Source organism: Corvus cornix, chromosome 15, assembly GCF_000738735.6.
Source record: "Corvus cornix cornix isolate S_Up_H32 chromosome 15, ASM73873v5, whole genome shotgun sequence".
Lineage (NCBI taxonomy): Eukaryota > Metazoa > Chordata > Aves > Passeriformes > Corvidae > Corvus > Corvus cornix.
Window position 1 is genome coordinate 5,675,378 of NC_046345.1, and position 19,647 is coordinate 5,695,024.

The window sequence follows — 19,647 nt, forward strand, 5'->3', positions numbered from 1 at the left end:
ACATATAAAAAGGACTCCATATAGTAGCATGGCTTTACACATAAATTTTAATATCACAGCATAATATGCCACATTCTTCTTTCTTTGAGCTGAATTCCTAGTGAATGTAGCATCTTTAAGCTGATGAAATACTGGAAAACAATAGCGGTGTTCTGTTAGCTTGGTGGTGTGCTCTTTTTTTTAATGATAAGTTCAGCAGTATTTAGTTCTTCCTCACACATACAGTCTTCTTTCCAAGGACTGTAACCCCATTGTGTTTCCATTCACTCAATTTCCATTCCATTTTATCAGGCATTCTGTTCCTTGCGGACACTGGAACAGAGAAGGCGTAAAACTTTGTAACAGTTGATAACAAAGTTCAGAAAATCAACCATATCTCCATTTCAATCTGCCAGTATTCCTAGGCCAGAACCATTTTCATTTGCTATGCTGCCCTCTTTCTCCACCAGTCAGTTGCACACACAGTTGATAAGTGTGTATAGATCAGTTGCACTTTGTTTTACCTGTAGCACACTGGCAGTTTGTTGCCAGTGGTCATTATTAAATTATTATTAAAAAGGTCATAACAGTTGCTATTTCTTTAGGAGGTTCATTTGTGTTTTCAGTTCAATTAAGGCTTACCTCTCTTTTCTGCATAAATAAGCCAGACGTGCCAGGACTGCAAGACCGACTACTCCAAATACACTGCCAATAAGAATTACTTGTTTGATATCTGAAAAACAGAGACCAAGCACAAAAAAACCCATGAAGACTTTGATATACATTTCTTCATATCTGTTTGAATGCAGTCTCGTGACGATTTTTGAAATTGTACGTATAGTGTTAATTTTTCTGTTCTCTTTATTTGTGGAACAAACTGCCTCCCTTGGCAGGGGGATAGGACTAAATGATGTCCTGGGGTACCTTCCAACCCTTTACCCTTTCAGATTCTCTGAAAATGGTAAAGATTAGGAACTCACAGAATTCTTACATTTGACTGTTAGAGCAGGTGGCTGCAAAAGCTTTGTAACACCAAGGGTGGCTGGTGGTTAATATGCAGTCAACATTGTGAATGTGCAGTATTGATGTAGAACTGTCAATCCCAACAACTGAATTTTTTTTCAATCCTTATTCCATATAGTTTGATTACTTTAAAAATTACCGCTATTTTGGCATTAAATTGTGAAACCACCTTTGCTGCTTAATAATCTAGATAAAAGAGAGCAGAAGTGACTGTTCTGATGTGGGTACACTGAACTGCATCAAAGAGTTTGAACACACCAAAACATGAAAAGTGTCAACTTGATTCTGTGACTGCCTAATAAGGACACCTGAGAGGGAGAAAGAAACCAGATATGAAACAAATTTTGAATTAATATTCTCATTTTGTTTTCTTATTCAACTAAACAGTTGCAGATTACCATGACACATGACGATATTCATAGAAGTTAGGAGATGCAGCATCTGGAATGAACTGTCTGGGAGAAACAATGATTCCTGCATTTTGTATTTGAGCCTTAATACATCGGGGCTCATTTTTACCAGCCCTTCCTTCCATCGCTTTGTCACACCTGCAGTAAGAGCTGCCCAAACCACAGCCTAGCACACAGTGATGGCAGAGTGACATAACAGACACTTCTGTGATCCTAGAACAGATTATTCAGCTGTTAAGTTGGTTTATAGTGAAGTTTAAGGAAAGAAATAAACTGTTTCACAAGCATTGGTCTGTCATCCAGTAATTTCTGAACAAGGCCTAATGTTCAGCTTACACATCCTTCACAGGGAGGTACCCAGTCTCTGCCAGGTGATGAGAACCCACCATTCTGGGTGGGTTAAGTAGTTAGTCCAGCAGTGATTTGCCTCTATTGTGAAATCTTTGTGTTTAGAAAAAGCACAGAAGACTAATGAGATTTCTGACAGCTTTTCAAAATGAACTGTATTTACACAGAGCCTGGGCCTGGAAAAGGAAATCTAAAAGGAGGGGGGGGGGGAGAGAGAAAATAACCCAAAAGACAAACAAAACTAGATTGCCCTTAATATCACCAAATTATTGTCTGTCTCAAAAAGACAGAAAAAGACTGTATATATATATATTGCTAATATCTTATGATTTTTAGCTGGATGTTACATCTAATTTTACTAGAATCTCCTTTTTGCTTTTGCTGGATGGCTTCTTTGTTCTTCTTCTTTGTGATATTCTGTGAAGAGAGGTTGCTGTGGTACTGGAAAGACTTGCAGTGGGATTGTAATTAGAAGCATAGCAAAATAATTATTAGCAGAGGATTTCCATGGAAACTTTAGTCCAAGGAAGCAAAATTCAAAAACAACAATATGCAGGCGCAACAACATAATTTGTATTTGAAGTTTCAAAATACTGAAATGGATTTTGTAAAATAACTGGCATTACATTTTCTTGTTTCCATCTCTTTTCCTATCCAATTTTCCTAGTTCTCATGCCTTTATTTTAGCTGTTCTATCTCTTGAAAAATGGAAGCATATAGCAGCTAAAAAACCTTGGTGATTTGCAAGGCAGAGATTGAATCTGATGTGCCACAGAACTGCAGCCAGTGTAATGAACACAGCACTGTAGAGAAGTACACCTGTAAGCTTAGAATAACAGAGGGCTGGGCCCTGTGCTCTTGACCAGCATGAAAGAAATAATTTGAGAAAGTGTGTGTTTAATACTTCACTCTCAAAGCAAAAATGTGACTGCTGATCACAGTGGCTGTGTCAGTGGTCACCCATTCAGGCACCCAGAAACTGGGAAGGGCTGTCCATTCATTTTGTAAGCATTTTCCTGGTGTCAAGAAGGTCTTTGTCACAGGACTTGATAAAATGGGTGTTGGTGAAACAGCAGTATGCTGCTGTGTAAAGAGAAAAACAATAAAGAAAACTGACCTCAGGAACAACAGATTTTGACAACACAAGGACCTTTTCTGTACTGGAGAAGGCTTGGGGGTTGGAGAATAGAGAAAACAGCCAAATAGAGAAATAACAGAAAACTGGCACTGGAATTCAACTATATCTTGGACCAGAGGCAGAAATGTATTTAGTGGAAAGCAAGTACTAGCTGTCCATGCTATAAAAGTATGAAAAGTTTAGATATAAGTGAAAGAAACTTTGAACAGTATTGCCTCTCTTCTCTGTAGAGACCTGGGCCTGTCAATAAAACAGCCTTCTCACACAAACACTGATATCTAGCAGAATACCTTATGGAAGAAGGAGAGACAAGGATAGATATAAATGCCATTGTTGGGGCATAGCAGGAAGAAAAAAAGAATGGAGAAACTTGTATTTTATATTATGTCGATCAGTTGTTGGTATTGTCAGTATCCTGCTGCTATGGACAGCACTGCCATACTCCAACTTCCTGAGGCTAATAAAAACCATCATTTTTGGTTCACATTGCAAGTTAACTAGAACCCCAAATATCAAATAGTAAGGAGGGGAAGGTCTTTATTAGATAAAAAAAAAATTCTTTCCCACCTTGTTTTTCTTTGTCATCTTTCAGGAAAGCATTGGGAAACATTGTGGGCTTTGTTTGCTTATCCACAAAGCTGTGTCATGTCTCCATCATTCTGAATGCAATCAATCACTGCATATCTTCCAGCTCCTTTCCTCTGATCTCACAGGGCTGCCTTTCTGTCCCCCTTTTGCTAGTGTAAATGTCAGCATCTGTTTTGCTTATTGAGACTGACTGGCTCTTATCCAGTATGTATGTGGTTCATGGCAGCAATGGAAAAATATTCTTAGCTTTCAGCTTGGCACAATGTTTTGCCACTGCCTTTTAAAGATCTGGCCTTTGCAAATTTGTCTGCTGCCCAAACTCACTGCAGTTCATCTTACAAATATCACTAAATGTTCAGAACTGTGTTGGAAGTGTACAAGCAATTGGTACAGGCCAGCAGAGGCTGATGAAATGTGTCAGCATGACAGGAATTCATTGCTGATGTGAAGTGCACTTCCCACATTTCTTTGGAAGGGTCTTATAATGGAGAATCTGTTAGTATGAATTATTTCATGAGTGCTTTTGGGAACTATTAACTCTGCATTAAAAGTGCTTCAGCATGCCATCTGGCCTTGCATCACCCTGGTGCTTTGAAATATTGCCATCTTGAGGACATTTGGAGTGTATGTGGTGAATGAATAAAAAGAAAATTTGGGGCCATTTTCTGTAAATCATAGAGACAGCCTAACTGCTACTAAATCCATCAATCCCAGGCTAATTGATAATCTATTAGTAGTAACACAAGAGGGGTAATAAATTTATATTATTTATACTAAATACTATTGCATCATTCACAATACATTTACTGCTATAGAATAATAGAATTATGTTTTGAGATTACAAAATCTTTTAGAAAAAAAAAGTGTTCAACAACTGTGGGGTGTGTCTGCTCTTGAATCACAGAATCGTGGAACAGCTGAGGTGGGATGGGCCCTCTGGAGGTCATTTTGTCCAACTCTCCTGTTCAAGCAGGACCACCCAGAGTCAGTTGCCCAGGACCATGACCTGACAACTTTTGAATATCTCCAGGAAGGGAGACTCTGTAACTTCTCTGGGAAAGCTGTGCCAGTGCTCAATCATAATCACAGTAAAAAAGGGTTTTCTGATGTTCAGAGGGAAGCTTCTGTGTTTCAGAGCATGCAGAGGCCACTCTGCTCTTGTCCCTGGGAACCACTGAAAAAAGCCTGGCTCCATCCTCTTTTTACCCACCCTTCAGGTACCTGTACCCATTGATAAAACAAAAACTTTTAAACCCCCACCAAAATGCACACAAACACCATGAGTCACCTGTTATTTAGATTTGAACAATAGTCTTTCTAGAAATTCAGACATCTCATGTCCGATGTTTTCCTGAGTAAGAGAAGCTGCTTTTGTCAAGGGCCATTATGGTATACTGAGATTGCCTTGTCCTTGATAATGACTTTTTAGTGACAATATGTCTTACTGTCTAAAAGGCAACAGACCTGTTTCTGGCCTGCAGTGGGGTGGATCTCCTGACCAGGCTCCTGACACTTGGCAAGTTCTTTGCTGTGACCCAGTGAGTTCATAGCCCGGATTGCAGGTGAAATTGATGGTTGAGCCCAGCAGGTAGTTAGTTCCATTCTTGCTTCCATTGGTTGGATGATCCAGCCAGCCACAAGAAATCACTAATAAAAGAGACATATCTGGTTAGAGTATTTGGGATTTGGACCAGCAAATCTCCATTACAATGCTTCAAATGGTATTTTAGTGGCAACTCATGGAAAACCAAAGATTTTTAGGCTATCTGAAAGACAATACTTCCTGCTACTTTTAAAAATTATTTTTAAGTCCAAGGAAAACAGATTAAGTGTATAAAATGAAGATAAAGTTCTATGCTGTGGTGTTGTAGTGGAAGAAGTGGAAAGAAATTTGAGTTTGCCTAAGTATTCCATCAGTACAGAGTTTTCCTGGTACAAGGATGATTCCCCACTATTAGAGTATTTATAGGTGCATGAACCTACAGTTAAGCAAAGCCTCCTCAAACAGTGTTAACTCTTTAGATGCCCTGTAGAAATAACTATAGTGGTGCTCCTTATGGGCTGTTCACTTAAGAGTTGCACTTGATGATCCCAGTGGTTCCCTTCCAACTCAGAATATCCTGTGAGCCTGTAATGATATTTCCTGGAATGTTGTATCACCTGGCTCTAGATGTTCTACCAGCAGCTTGTGATTCTGATGGGAAAGTCTTGTGGAATTTCCCACTTGAAGGCTTCTTGTTGTCAGGACATCGAATCTGCAGAATGGGTCAGAGTCACAGAGTGAGACCATCTCTTCTACCAGGGGATCAGCAGGGTCTTCATAAGGGGAAAACACGGGCAGAAAGGAAGCATTGTGCTTTTCCCCATAAAAGAAACTGTTCAGTAAGAACTCTGTGTCATAAGTAAAGAGAGAAGTTCCATTTTCAATAGCCCCTTGGGAGACAGAGAAAGAAAGAGAGATTCATGTGTAACATTGCCAACATATACCACCTTCTGCTACTAATCCAAGTATTTGTTTACAGAAATGTAGCCAGAGCTGGAAGAGATATAGGAAGCCCTACAGCATCCTTCCAGCTCAAGATTATTTTCCTTTTCATATGCAACATCTTAACTTAGCACCAAAGTTGGTATTCATTTAATCTGCTGTTTCAGCATTTTCTTAAAATTAGATCCATATAATTGTGTAGCTATGATTTTCCATAAACATGGTTTTATATGCCTCCTAGCAAAATGGTGACAACAGACAGAGCTACCTGAAGCATCCATTTCAAACAACAGAGATCCTGAGACTAAGTGTCCCTAAATTCATCATATCTACCATGGTCCTGCTCTTTGTTTTCATTCTGTTATATCAGAAACTTCCTGAGGCTGAAGCAGTGAGACTTTTCTGATGATCTGAACCCTGGAGTATGGTTACACTGTGCTCAATACAGAGATCATCTGGTAGCCAGAGGGTATTTTGCATTATGTTTCTGGCCCATCTCCTAACCTGGTGCCAGAAGGAATGCTGACCAATCTAATGCTGCAGATAAGATAGAGCAGCCCAATCACACGTTAAACGATAGGAGACATTCTTTTACACACATCCCCCCCCACCCCCCACTGTAAAGGGACAATTACTAAATTGTGATTTCATAAATGATTTTTTAAATTGTCAGCATGGTACATGATGAAAGCATAGCTAATATTCTGGGAAAAGATAGCTGGCCCTGGCTTTTGGTGTATTTCTGTAACACTGTAGTCTGCTGATGCTGTGTTCAGCTGACCATAGTAGATGGCATTCTGAAAGTGTAGCCTGGGAAATATGAGGTCTGACTCCTGATGGAGCAAAGTGCTGAACACTCCATCATGGTTCTGTTTTCACTCCCCACTTGGATAGAGGAGGGCATATTTCTCTTACTCCCTTTCTCTTCCCCCCGGTACTGGTTGCTTGGCACAGACTTCATTTCCGAGTCTTTAAATCACAAACTGTTTTGAATCTGTAAAGAAAATATAATAATAGACCAGAGAAATGACTTACAGTTAGCTCCAAACTCAAACACCTGCTGGGGACTTGCATGAACTGACATGGTGGTTTTATTCTTGAAGGTGTAGTCATCCTCTGGATTGCCATTCATTACCCCAAAGAGACCCTGAGTGTGATTCATAAACTTCTCTGGGAGCAGAACTGTCAGGGTCAGAAATCCTCCACTTCCCCTTATTTCCACTCCGGACCCAGAAGAGAACATCACAGTGATGTTCTGATCAGGTGTAGAATAGAGAAAGAGACCTATAGCAATGAGAGGAAGAGGACAAAATAGCTAATTATCCATAGTGAAACATTCATTGTGTTTTAGCATCAGGTAAAATCATCATCAGTTTTAACTACTTTTCATAAACTTTTCCTCCCTTCCACTCTGAACCGCACTCTGAGAAGCATTTCAAGGGAAGCCACACTGGAAGCACCGCTCTCAGTGGTCACAGTTTTCCTCTCCTTCTCCCTTGTCTTGTCAACACCTCCCTAATATGGCTTCTTCTCCAGGCCCCATCAATGTCCCTTCCATTTTTTTTCCTCCCTACATCTCTCTGCTTCTGCAGCTCCTTGTCAATGTAGCCCTCCACTTGCTCTTCAGCCATTTGAGGAATACTAATTACTAGCCACAGAAATCTTCCTCTTCTGAATAGGGGGATTATTGTTAAAATTCAAGTGATATATGATGATTATTTGTCAGATTATCATAAAGACTAATCAAGTGATCACAGCCCTGTTGGACAAAAAGCCAACTTTTAGTAGTTTTTTCGGCAGAATAATAGAGGAAAAATATCTGACCTACTGAGAGAGCTCCCAATAGGTAAATGTGAAATTCAGTTATATTTTAGTATATGGTATGGTTGTATTTCACTGTATTTCATTTTATTTGCTAGGCTTCATTTATTAGAGGCAGTAAGCTCAAAGCAGAATGTAGAGTACAGAGTTTTTAATTCCATTCATTGTCCACAGGGTGAGAAGGAAAACCATTGCTCTACAAACCAGTGAAAGAGGACGTAGAAGACATGGACACTGAAGCCACCTGTTAAAACACTTCACAAAGGGATGCTGAGAAGAGAGTTGAAATGCATGCATCTAGAGATATTTTTAACTATACATGGGCTCCATCAGAATATAATTGCTTACAAGGCTGATATGTGTAACTAACCTTTCAAGTCCATCCAACTTTGTTCAGAGAAGCTGAGAACCCTCTGGTTCAAGAGGACCTCCAGATTCAAATCCTCAGAGTAGCGTACTTCAATCACATCAGAGCTGTTCTCCTGCATGGCCACTGCAGACAAGCCGGTCCCCTGAGCCCCAGTTCCTTCCAAAGAAAAAAACCAACAATGCTATCAAAATGCACCAGCTGGCAGCTGTGCCTACTGACTGATTTCTAGAACTGGCCTTATGTTTCCTTATTGATGAGAATGGGCATGGAGAGAAATAAGATTTTTTTTTTGAGCCCTTAAACACAGCAGAAAACCTTACACTTCTGTTGCTCACACCCAATAAAACTAGCAATTAAACTTTGATTGGGAAGTTTTTCCTGAAGATGTTGTCTGCTTTCTGATTATCTTCAGAATGGTGACTGTTCACAAATGGCCAAAAATGAAGACTACAGATGATAGGAGGATTGCTGCAAAATGCAAATCAAGCAAGCTCAGAAGCTATTTTTTGTTATCACTCTTCCTCTCTTACCGACTTACCATTGGGAAGGTGTGCCTGCTGTGTCCTCCCCTGCACTCTAAGGGATGTGAGATTAGATTCTACCAATGTGTATTCTCCTAGGCCGTTGAAGGTGAAGTTCAGACCATCAAATGTGAGGAAATGAGGATCCCCAAAAGCAGATGCTATTTTTAAAAGCAAAAAGAGAATTAAGAACAAGCAAAAATCACAACCTATTACTCCTCAAGTTCATGAGACAGGAAAGAGGCTAGAAGACTGTACCACATGCAATATATGTGGAGATTTAGACATAAATACAGGCCTATTGCCTTATCTTTGCATCCATATCCTTTGCACCCTTAGCCCCTTTTGCATTTCCAACTTCCATGTAAATCACTCCAAATTGCTTCTAATTTATCTTCTTTTGTGTGCTTTAATCTGTATAGTAACGAATACAATGCACCTTGCCATCCAACTCCGTGAAGCTGTATTTTCACAAATTCATATTAAACTCTGCTTCTGCCAATACTTTTGATGAGGTTTCTTTAAGCAGCCAAGCCGCTCATTTATGACCCCCAACTACCTAATGCAATGGCCTCTACAGTTTTCTCCTTTTTTTCCTGATGCAAACTGCTGCCTCTTTGCACTCATTTATGGGAAGCCAAGTCCTGCTGGACACCTCAGCACCTCAGCAGCATAGAAGGCAAAACATGTGGTAGCAACAGAGATATGGCAAGACTTGAAGACTGAGCTAAAAGCAAGTGGGAGAAAAACAGACACACTGTAAACTGTAAATCCTTCTTGTTTGATATTAGTATCTCTCATCATGGTAGCTTTTTCTAGCTACTTCCTAGCTGTCATTAACCACCTCTAACCACCTTTTTTTTCTGAAAAAGTGCACACTGATGATACAAAGTCGTGGAGGTTGATTACTATGCTTTGGCTATTTAGCTTCTAGGGTGAATGAGATGCTCAACAGCAGAAAATCTTGCAGCACAACTAAAAAACCTATACGGATTTTGTAAGTGATAGATCAATAGAAACCTTCCATGGAATTTTTCCTCCGGACGTTGTATCCTCCCCAACACATATGTGTACATATACAAATATTCTAAAAGCCAACACTGTATCAAAAATCTACTCTCCGTAAGGAAATTCTGAAGCCCTTACCAGCTCGGGGCGGGCGGTACGTCCTGCAGTCACTAGAGGGCCGCCTTTTCATATAGAAGTCACAATTATCAGACCACAGGCAGCAGTAATAGAAGCTGATAACATCATAAAGCCAATGGGAAAAGCCAGGTATCCGGGGAGGCTTCAGGAATGGTGGTGACCCCCAGTCATGTCCTCGATCAGGTGTGCTGCCTCCGGTGGAGTCGTGCGTGAGGATTTGGGTTCCCGTGGAGTCGTAGCAGCACTGCTGTCCAGCCCCGTACTGGGGACTGATTGAGAAAAGCAGCAAGAAAGTCATCATTTAGCTCCACCTCTGTTTAGGGATTACTTACTGCCTTTTCACGGATACAGCTAAATATTTTGGTTACCGAGTCTTATCTGATGTCCAGTTAGACTTCACCCCTGACTTCTGTGATGCTGCTGTCTCTGAGGTGAAAGGATTAATCAAAAAATGCAGTTTTAAAAATTTTCTTTACCTGGCTTGAATGGCTCTTACGCAATGCACAGCACCAGGATGATAAGTACACACACTCCCCTTTTCAATGTCACAGCCATAATCTGTCTGAAAAAGATCAATGTTCACACTTAATGGGGTTCTTTCGTCATTGTCCTTTCTATTCTTACGTTCTGTCCCCATCCTTTGTATCTGACATATGTAAAGTTGACAGGAACTGGTTGAGTTTCTGTGTTGAATTTAATACCAAAGTGTCTGGAGCAACATGTCTAACCTGAGCATTTTTCAGTCTGTTACACCAGACCTTGAACAACAAATGCAGCTAGATGGGGATTCAACTACAAGTGTACAACAAACACAGACACAACAGAGTAAATGTTTGTCCTATGTTCTTAGACAGAGTGAGTAGATCTACTTTTTTTCTTCACAAGCTTTTAACTGTACACATCATGTTTGGAGCTTCATAACCAGAATAGTAACAAGGTTTACTTAACTTTTTTTTTCTTTTAAAATAAAATATGCATAAACACACTGCCACCATTTGGTATCATAAATAGGAGATGAAGTCACTCTCATATGGTCCTCAGATTAGCAGTGTAAGTGAAAGTGTAGACTAAATGGCCATTGATTTTTTAGCTTTTGTCAGTTCCTTGATAACAGTGAAGCTGAGGAGGAAGGAAGCTGAATAAAGGAAATAATGGATTACAGCTATGGACTTGAGGTCTGAAGTACAAAGCAGAAGGGTTTGCAGCAAAGTATGATTTACTAGGCAGAAATGTGGCCTGTTTGTTACAGCATGGGATATCACCTATAAACACAGACTGTTTTCTTGTAGGATCTCAAAGAAGTTGTCCCTGCTCCCAGCTCCACAGAGCTCACTGTCCTCTCTGAGTGTTTTCAGTCTACCTTTGGAACTACTGTCTTAATTCCCTGTTTGAATGTAATTTCCATCTCCTATCCTATAGGCACTTTTACTCATACTACCTGGATAAGCTTTATTTACCTCTGCCATTTGATATGCTACTTGTGCAAATCTAAATATAACTTAATGTCCTTGTAATACTGTTTAGAGAGGGAACACGTGTGTGTGGAGTTTGGCACTGCTTAAGCTTCTACTTGGAATTGTAATAAGCCAGAGGGATCAATTAATAACTTACATGGAACCTGCCAGTGTCAGCTCTTGCCTGTGCCAAAGTGCAAGGGCAGTCTATAATTTCTTTCATGAAGTTTGGAAGCAACTCTTCCTTTTTGTCCCATTCTATACATTTTGCAGTTGCCCATGCATTTGAGTCATTTCTGAAGTCTTTCTCAAGGTGCCAAGCCAGTGCATGCTCTGAGCTCCAGATTGATGCAACGTTGCTGGAAAAAAATAAAAGAAACAAAAAATAGATCTGGTAGCTGAACAAACACTATTTTGACAGTAACACTGACTTAATTGCTGATTATGACTAAGAAACACTTTTTGACTTGCAAGTTATTTCATTGCAAAGCCCACTGCTTTCTTTTTCCCTCAAAAAGTTACAGCAAATCAAAATTTTCCAAATTCAGGAGGTGATAGGACAACATGCAGCAAGTATGCAATAATCCAAATACATTTTAGTAATTGTGATCCTGGCTTACATGGATCATTTTAGAGGCAGGTTTTCTGTTCACACCTTTTGACTTTGGAGTTTCCTTTAGGCCAGAATGAAGAATATCTGGATTCTTAAACAAAACATAACACTGCACCCCAGTACTATCAGGGCTAATGGCAAAAGATGGGGACAAACCATTCAGAATCCTTGAAATGTTCCAAAGCCACTCTGGTTTTCCCTCATGAAGAAATATCACATACAAAGTGCAATAAAAAACCCTCTAGAAGGAGAAAAGGTTACCCTTCTCTGGGTAGCAACTCCTAAATGCTAAAAAGGGTTCTGACATATTAGCGATATGTTGTAACACCGAAGAGGTGGCATTTATATGTTCAGAGAGTCTACACCATCTACATCAAAAACTGCACTCGTGGAAGAATTATAAAGGAATATCTAAGGGGAATTAGGTAGTTCACCAAAAATCATGGGGAAATATGCAATGAAATAAAAGGAAATGGGCATAAAACTTCTAGTAATGCAAAAGCTTACATACCTACGAAAAACAGAAAAACAATTAAATACAGGGGAAGGCCTGTGGCTGCAGTGACAGAAGTTCTGCAGTTAGAGGCTCCTCCACAGCTGTGACAAAACAAAAGAATCAGCAGATCCTAGTCTGGTGAGAGTACTGGGTTTGGCTGGGGTAATTTTCTTCATAGCAGCCTGTTTGGTGCCAAGTTTTAGATTTGTGACCAAAGCAGTGCTGATAACACACCAGTGTTTTAGCAACTGCTGAGCAGTGCTGGTATGGTGCCAAGGTCTTCTCTGGTTCTCATGCTGGCCCCCAGGGAGAAGGACACAGCCATGACAGCCAACCCAAACTGACCAAAGGGATATTCCATGCCCTAGACCATCATGTTCATTAATAAAACTGTGGGGGTGTTTTTCCAAAGCAGCCCTGGGTGAATAACTGGGTGAATAACTGTGCATCAGACTGCTTGTGGCAGACTGTGATTCTTCCTCCATGCTCCTCTTTACTTTAGAGAGTAAGTTCAGTCCTTTACAGACTGAACTGTCTTTATGTCAACCCATTAATTTTTCTCACTTTTGACCTTCCAGTTTTCTCCCCGATTTTTTACATGAAATGGAGCCTGAGTCTCAGTTTTAAATGCCAAAGGAGACAATAGCTTATAAGGTAGCTATTATTATTATTATTATTATTATGAAGAAGAAGAAGAAGAAGAAGAATGAATGTTGTGATGCACTTGCCTCTGCCCATCAAAATAGTTGCTGGGTATAATCCTCAAAAGTCCAAAGTCCCATGTATTGTAATTTCCTGTAGCAGGTACAGGAATGAAAGAAAATTGCCCTGTATTGGGGATTTCTCTTTCCAAAGTATAAAGATATTTCCATTCAGCCATCCAGTTTTCCGAGTAACTGTCACCTGTCAGACAGAGGAAGAAAATGGTTTTGGATGCTGGAAAGAACAATTGCCACAAGATTGAAATTGGATGTCTTCACCCATATGTAAATGAAGAGGAAAAGCTGACATTTTTGCCATGAGTTCTTTATACTTGCAGGTCTCTTCTCGAGGCCTCAGTGAAAGCGATCACAAGCTGTGCAGAGCTCTGCACATAAGGTACATGTGTGATAAATGCTTGTGCACAGGTAGGAAGAAGGTCACTTTACCTGTTTCCTGGTATCCCCAGACTTCTATGTTGACATGGGTTGCTGCAAGTGTCTGGTGTGTCCAGGTAAGAGTTAAGTTTCCACCAGTGTTGGGGGTGCCATAGTATTGCCATTTTGTCTCATTTACCAATGTGCATTTTTCTCCATCGGAAACTTTGCTGTGATGCACTGCATTGCAGAGGAGAAAAAGAGGGCTAATGACATTTTTGCTTTGCATAGTCCTGAAAAAGTGCTACTATATTACTTAAGATTCAGCAGTATTTCCCCTGGGTATGTTTTGCACAGCACAGGATGCATGACATGAAAAGAATAAGCTGAAGCTGAGAGAATGCAACCCTTACTAATGTCGGCAGTCCCTAGATTGCAACACCACAATGCAGTTACTTGAAGAGGGGACAAAAAGTGACAGAAGTACAGACAAAGGGGGAATTGTTTTGGTCAACCTCATTTTTAAGCAGGACTTTTCATGAGTTAATGCTGCTGGTGCTACTCAATTGCTGTGAAAGTTCATCTCTGAAAAGATGAATTAGCACAAGGCCAGCAAGACTTACTTTTCTGAGGCCTGTTATGGAAGAAGAAAACTGATCAAAAGGGAAAGGCTTATACAATCCTGCATCCATGGAGGAAGAATATAGGAAGAAGAGGGGTGCTGTAGATATAAGTAAATAACCTGATAACCAAGTTCCAGAGTAGGGAAATGTCAACCCATTATCTGTAGAAACTTCAAAAGGGATGAAACCAGTCTCATAAAGCAACGGGGAGATGCAGTGGGCTTTTCCATCCTTGGCAACATAGCCACTGGTTATGATTTGCTGCTTGAACCTGTAGATGTTGAAAACACTTTTCAGTGACACCATAGAGAGAAGGAAAATTCTGAATGTGTTTCATCAAACAACCTTGTGTCATGAGTGGATCATTTCAAGTCTGGGGCTGTTTTGCTTGCAGCAGGGAATATAAACTGGAAAAATCTGTGCTTATTACATCAATGTGGATTCTGCTGTGAACTGCACAAATATACAGCAATCCACAAACCTTCAATTTACTATTTAATTACTGGGGGAGGGAGACATGATAAATTAGCAACAAAGGGACAGCAGGAAGAGGAAGATAATGTTACAGCATTAGTAGGATTACAGGGTGGCTAACACTGACCGTGATGCACAGTTATTGCAAATTTCTGATTTGTTTTTTTTTTTCCTGGTAAGTCCTATGAAGGCAACGAAAGTAATTTCATGCTGTTCTAGAATTTCTGTTGCAAAGGTTAACTCAGAACTCATTGCTTGTTATTTAACCATTTGGTTCCAGTTAGGGCTCTTGCCCAGTGTCCTAGGGTATAACTCCACCTGTGACTCTTCAAGACTGATACGTGGGGACTGCATATCTACTCCAAGTATCAGAGCGAGCTGGGGCTTGCCAGAAACTGGTACCTTTTGTCGTCTGCACTGAAATTTGCCTTGGCTGTAATAATGTAACTATGGAGGTAATTCAAAGTACACAGTTGTGTCCTACAGAACGAATGCCTTGGTCAAAGGTTTTCCAAATAAAGAATTGAGAACCTTTTCAGGTACTGCTATCCATATGGGATGGACTCCAAAATCTCACTCAGAACCTTCTGTGGAAATAGTAGCAGGACATCAGGGTCATCAAAATTCAGTGTACTTTATGTATTGCACGTGCACGTGCACCTGAGTGCAATACAGGCTGACACATTTAGGATCCACAGTTTCCTCTTCCAGGATAAACATGAGGTGTCCTACCTACATTTCTTTCTTGCTGTTTTCTCATCCAGATTAAGAAATAAATGATTCTTTCCCACAAAGGAAAATGCTAAAGAAATATTGACAACCAAGTGCTCTGAAAGGAAATTCTTTTAGAAAAGTCAGAGTTTTAACATGTTAAGGGAAGAATGAGCAGAGTAATGACTGTGCCACACAATAACTTGACCTAAAAGAAACCACCCTGTGTAGAAATACAGTCAACAGGTATCCTTGAGGGTGAGGGTCAGCAGAACTTTTCAAACCTACATGTCAGGATTCTAACAACTTTACAAAGTCTTCACTCCCATATAGACTGGTCTTGTTTTGTGGTAATTGCCCGTTGTTGGAGAGTGAGATTATAAAGTTTCACCTCCCTTTGGCAGAGGAATATAAAATCGTGGCCCACCTGCATTTTACCACAGAAGAGGCATTAAAAGCTGTGTTGTTAATCAAAAAGTCTTTGCCTCCCATGAGAGATCCCGAGTATGGAGAAATCTGAAGACAAAATTCTTTATAATCAGGACAGCATATCCCCAAAGACTGGCATGTCACCTGGCAAGAACAGGTACCAAGCAGCTCCCCACATCGGTTTGCGCAAGAGTCTTGAGCTCCTTGTTAAAGGAAGAAAAAAACAGTCAGGAATGTTATTGAACTCTTTGAGATGTTCTCTGAGGCAGAAGTTCATCACCCAAAGGACTACAGCAAGTAAATAAAATAGGCTGGTTATGTTAGTTTAGGAATGTATTTAGGCGAAGGTTGTAATCACCTAGGTATGAAGGTTGCTCCATTTTGAGTAGCAAAAGACACTTATTTACCTCCCAGCCACTACCTCATTTCATCAATTCCATGGGTATTTCTACATGTGATAGACAGATATATCTCCAGAGCAGCCCCTCAGTGAGTGTCACTAATTACATTTATTTTTGAGAGTAAGTCTTAAACATACCAGAACGGGGGTCCCCCACCATCAACCCTACGTGGAAATCAGTAAGAACAGGCAGCCAGTGCTCTTGGAAAATTAACATCAGCAATGAAGTGGGCTCCAGCACAAGTTTATTAAGAGCTCCTGAAATGTCTTTGTTTTGTGCATTTCATTTGAGTCTGGCCTTAAAAAGGTAGGTGTTATGAGTCCTGGGTACACAGGTGAGTAGGCTCTTGGCTTAGGTCTGGCTGAAGTCTGGCTGAACAGAATGAGTAATTACTGGACATCACAAGGAAAACTACTCAGCAAATGAAACAGGGGGAAGAAGACAGACATTACAGTAACACTGTCAAGAATAGCTGGGTTTCACAAACAGTTAAGGGGGAGTTAAGTGAGATGGATGTGCTGCACAGACACTGGGAGCACTGAGGACCTCTTGGGAAGTGGAATCTTGCAAGTGCAACACTGAGAACTGTATCAATAGTATCATGCAATGCTGAAATGACCTCGGTAAGTATCAGAAATTCTAAATTTGGACATGGGTCTTGCAAAATTGGAACCAATTACGAAAAACTAACTGAGGGAGGATTGATTATTTGTGAGGACACAAGCAAAAAGAAAGGCAGGCATCAAGGTGGGTGGTGAAGAACAAGCATGGGAAAATGCAAAGAAGGGAAGTAAAAATGCTTGTTCAATATGGGAAGCTAGAAAGTTTTTCTCTGTCTTTAAGTATATTTACTGCATTCTCCAGATTGTCTGTTTACTTACAGAACAGATCCACTGACCTGATGGAAATTATAGGGGAAGGGATTGAAAATGACACCGTGCAGGTAAAAGCTGGCCTGAATGTCTATGCTTTAGCTTGTACCGATGGTATCAGCAATTTCTTACCAAGGTGTGTATTCTGAAGCAGAGAAGTCAAAAAAGTTTGCAGTTAAAAGCAGCAAAATGTTTGAAAATCACTTACCTGCGTTCCGAAGAGCAGTGAGGGTGGTGAGAATGAAGAAAGAAAAATCTAAGCCAATGAGTTTCATATTTTGTCCAGATGATTTGGGATGGCTGATTGTGGTAGTCTTCGTGCTAGTCTGGGAAAAGCCTTTAATGGAAACAGGTGTCCAGAAATAAACAAGATTCTCACTGTTCAAAGGTTTGTTGTAAATTACTGAAGCAAAACAAATTGAACCTAATGCTCCATTCCATTCCAGAGGTCATCTCCAATCCAGGAAAAGATAGAAAGGGAGATAGTCACTGCAACTCCTTCACATTAATAGTCAAGTTTTTCTGAAAGAGGGGTAGATGTTTATTGTTTTACAAGCATTTCTGCTTCAAAGTTCAAGATCACAGGATCACTGGCACAAGTTCTATGCTTTAATTTTGCTGGAGGAACTAAACCCTGTTATCACTTAGAAGAATGATAAAGAATACATGCTGACAGTACAGTTTTGTTCAGAAAATAGTGAGATATTGAGGAAGCATGTTTACTGCACAGTCTGTGACAGCATGAGGGTTGATTTAAGTGAAGGTAGACCCCTCCTTTTCCCTCATTTTAAGGGGTTAAACTGAAAGAAATTCACCCATTTTTATCATTTTAAGGGCTTAAATCAGGTGATTCCCCTCCATTTCAGGGCACTTCTACCTGTGCCCCAGCACCACCTCTCTTGCGTGGGAGTAACCCTTGGATACATGCAATTTTGGAGGTGGAGTCGAAATTCCGGCGGTGGGATCCAGAAAGAGAACGACAGCTCTTTTCCACAGGAAGGAAAACACGCAGCCCCAGTGCTCCAGGTGCAGGTGACAGGCTGTCCTGGGGAGGTGGAGGCCCGCAGCTCCTGTCTGTCCTGGCAGCTTTAGTCCGGGAGCGATCTTTGGCTGTGTCGGATTTTGTGTCACAGAGCAGTGACTGCAGTGGCTCGCTGGCGTCCCCTGGTGAGCGGCAGCGCTGCTGCCAAGCAGAAATGAGCCCGTGTGCGGCGCTCGCAGGGGACACGCGAGCTCAGGAGCACAAACCAGCACGGTGGAACAAGAAACTGGAGGCTGGAGCTGGGCTCTGAAAGCAAGGAAGCTGAAACTGTTCCTTTGGATAAAGCCGTGTGTAGAAATTCCTTTTTTGCCTCATCCGTCTGGGTCCGTGAGACTGAATCTTTGCAATCAAGAGTCACTAGAGTTGTTGTTAAAACTGTCAAATGTTGTTATCTCTCAGAGAACTGGGCCAGCACTGAGCTAGTCTCATGTGCCTGGAGTGCTGTAGGGAGGGGAAAGACGGTGTCCCACTTCTGTCTGGAAAAATTGGAGGAAAATAAAAAGTAATTTCCCTTCTTTCTCTCTGACCCATAACCAAAGCAGTTCTGTAGGACAACATGGACATCACTGGCCCCCCCATAATTTGGGTGAAATATTCATATACTTTATAAATAATCACCTTCCCTGCTCCTCAGTCCTTCACTGCACAGAGAGCAGATTTACTCCATCCTTTGTTCCTAACAACACCTTTCCAGCCCAGATCCCAGTTCTCACAGACACAAACTAAACAGACCTAAGGCACTGTTAGATCATCACCTGGAATCCCCAGCTCTCCCTGTTTCCTAGGTTGCTCATCCAAACACTCACAGCAGTCTCACCTCAGCCCAGAGACTGTCCTCAGACCAAGCCATCACCAGTGGTGGTGGTCCGGATCAGAAAGGAGTAGAAGCTGCAATGTTGGGGCCCTGCTGGAATTGCCTTGGCATGGCTTTTCCAGCCCCAGTGTCCCTGGAGCTCCAGGCTCTTTGACTCTCTCAACTCTAACCCTAACATAACCCTAACCCTAGCCTGCCCTTAACCCAAACCCCGTACCATGGGTTTTCCAGCTCAGAAAGATGTAGAAGCAGCAATGTTGGGCCCCTGCCGGGGTGGCCTTGGCACGCCTTTTCCAGCACCAGTGTTCCTGGAGCTCTAGGCTCTTTGAGTCTCTCAAGCCTAAGCCTAGCCCTAATCCTCACAAAAAATAATGCCTTGTGTAGGCTGGTGAGTCCTCTACTGGAAGAGAGGGAGAAGCTCATCAGGAATGCCCTTCCTTCATCTCTCTTGGCTCTGGAAGGCTTTCATTATCATGCACAACCAGGATAAACAAGTGAGACTAGAAACCCTCTAAGCAAAATCCATGCTCGGGCGAGTAGAGCTTTGCAGAACCCATGCTAATCCTGCTCTACAAAGCACATTCCAAACATTTGGCACCTCCTGCATTTATAGGAACGAGGGAAGTCATGTCCCTACTGGCCTCCACCTCCTTCAGGGGTATAGATGGGCCCTACTTCTCAAAGCTCTTTGCCCAGTGAGCCTGCCAGGGAAGCAAGCTCATGGCTGCCCTTGGAACCTGTCTCTAAATAGTTTCATTCTGGCAGGATGACGTAGTGGAGCCTGGCTGTTATTCCTACCCCCTGGGTCACACA

At 41.3% G+C, this 19,647-nt stretch overlaps 1 protein-coding gene across 1 annotated transcript; it reads right to left on the minus strand.

Annotated features, from left to right (window-relative positions):
- Nucleotides 1-21: 21 nt before the first annotated feature.
- On the minus strand, nucleotides 22-19,379 carry SUSD2 (sushi domain containing 2). The gene is made up of 16 exons (XM_010398252.4): nucleotides 19,052-19,379; nucleotides 17,187-18,496; nucleotides 15,704-15,908; nucleotides 14,211-14,362; nucleotides 13,541-13,708; nucleotides 13,121-13,295; nucleotides 11,441-11,642; nucleotides 10,306-10,391; nucleotides 9,830-10,098; nucleotides 8,701-8,844; nucleotides 8,163-8,318; nucleotides 7,007-7,255; nucleotides 5,647-5,919; nucleotides 4,951-5,133; nucleotides 622-712; nucleotides 22-312 (listed from the first exon to the last, which is right to left on the minus strand). Exons 2-16 carry the CDS (start codon nucleotides 17,251-17,253, stop codon nucleotides 288-290), a joined length of 2,445 nt encoding a protein of 814 aa, XP_010396554.2. The 5' UTR covers nucleotides 17,254-18,496; nucleotides 19,052-19,379; the 3' UTR covers nucleotides 22-287.
- Nucleotides 19,380-19,647: the final 268 nt, after the last annotated feature.

What these genes read in the sequence shown, in the direction of transcription:
- SUSD2 (XM_010398252.4), bottom strand. Translation starts at nt 17,253, where the DNA reads ATGAAACTCATTGGCTTAGATTTTTCTTTCTTCATTCTCACCACCCTC. An exon ending in CACTGCTCTTCGGAACGCAG is followed by an intron (nt 15,909 to 17,186) that starts GTAAGTGATTTT and finishes TCCTTTAACAAG; the next exon opens with GAGCTCAAGACTCTTGCGCA. An exon ending in GCAGGCACACCTTCCCAATG is followed by an intron (nt 8,319 to 8,700) that starts GTAAGTCGGTAA and finishes TTTCTTTGGAAG; the next exon opens with GAACTGGGGCTCAGGGGACC.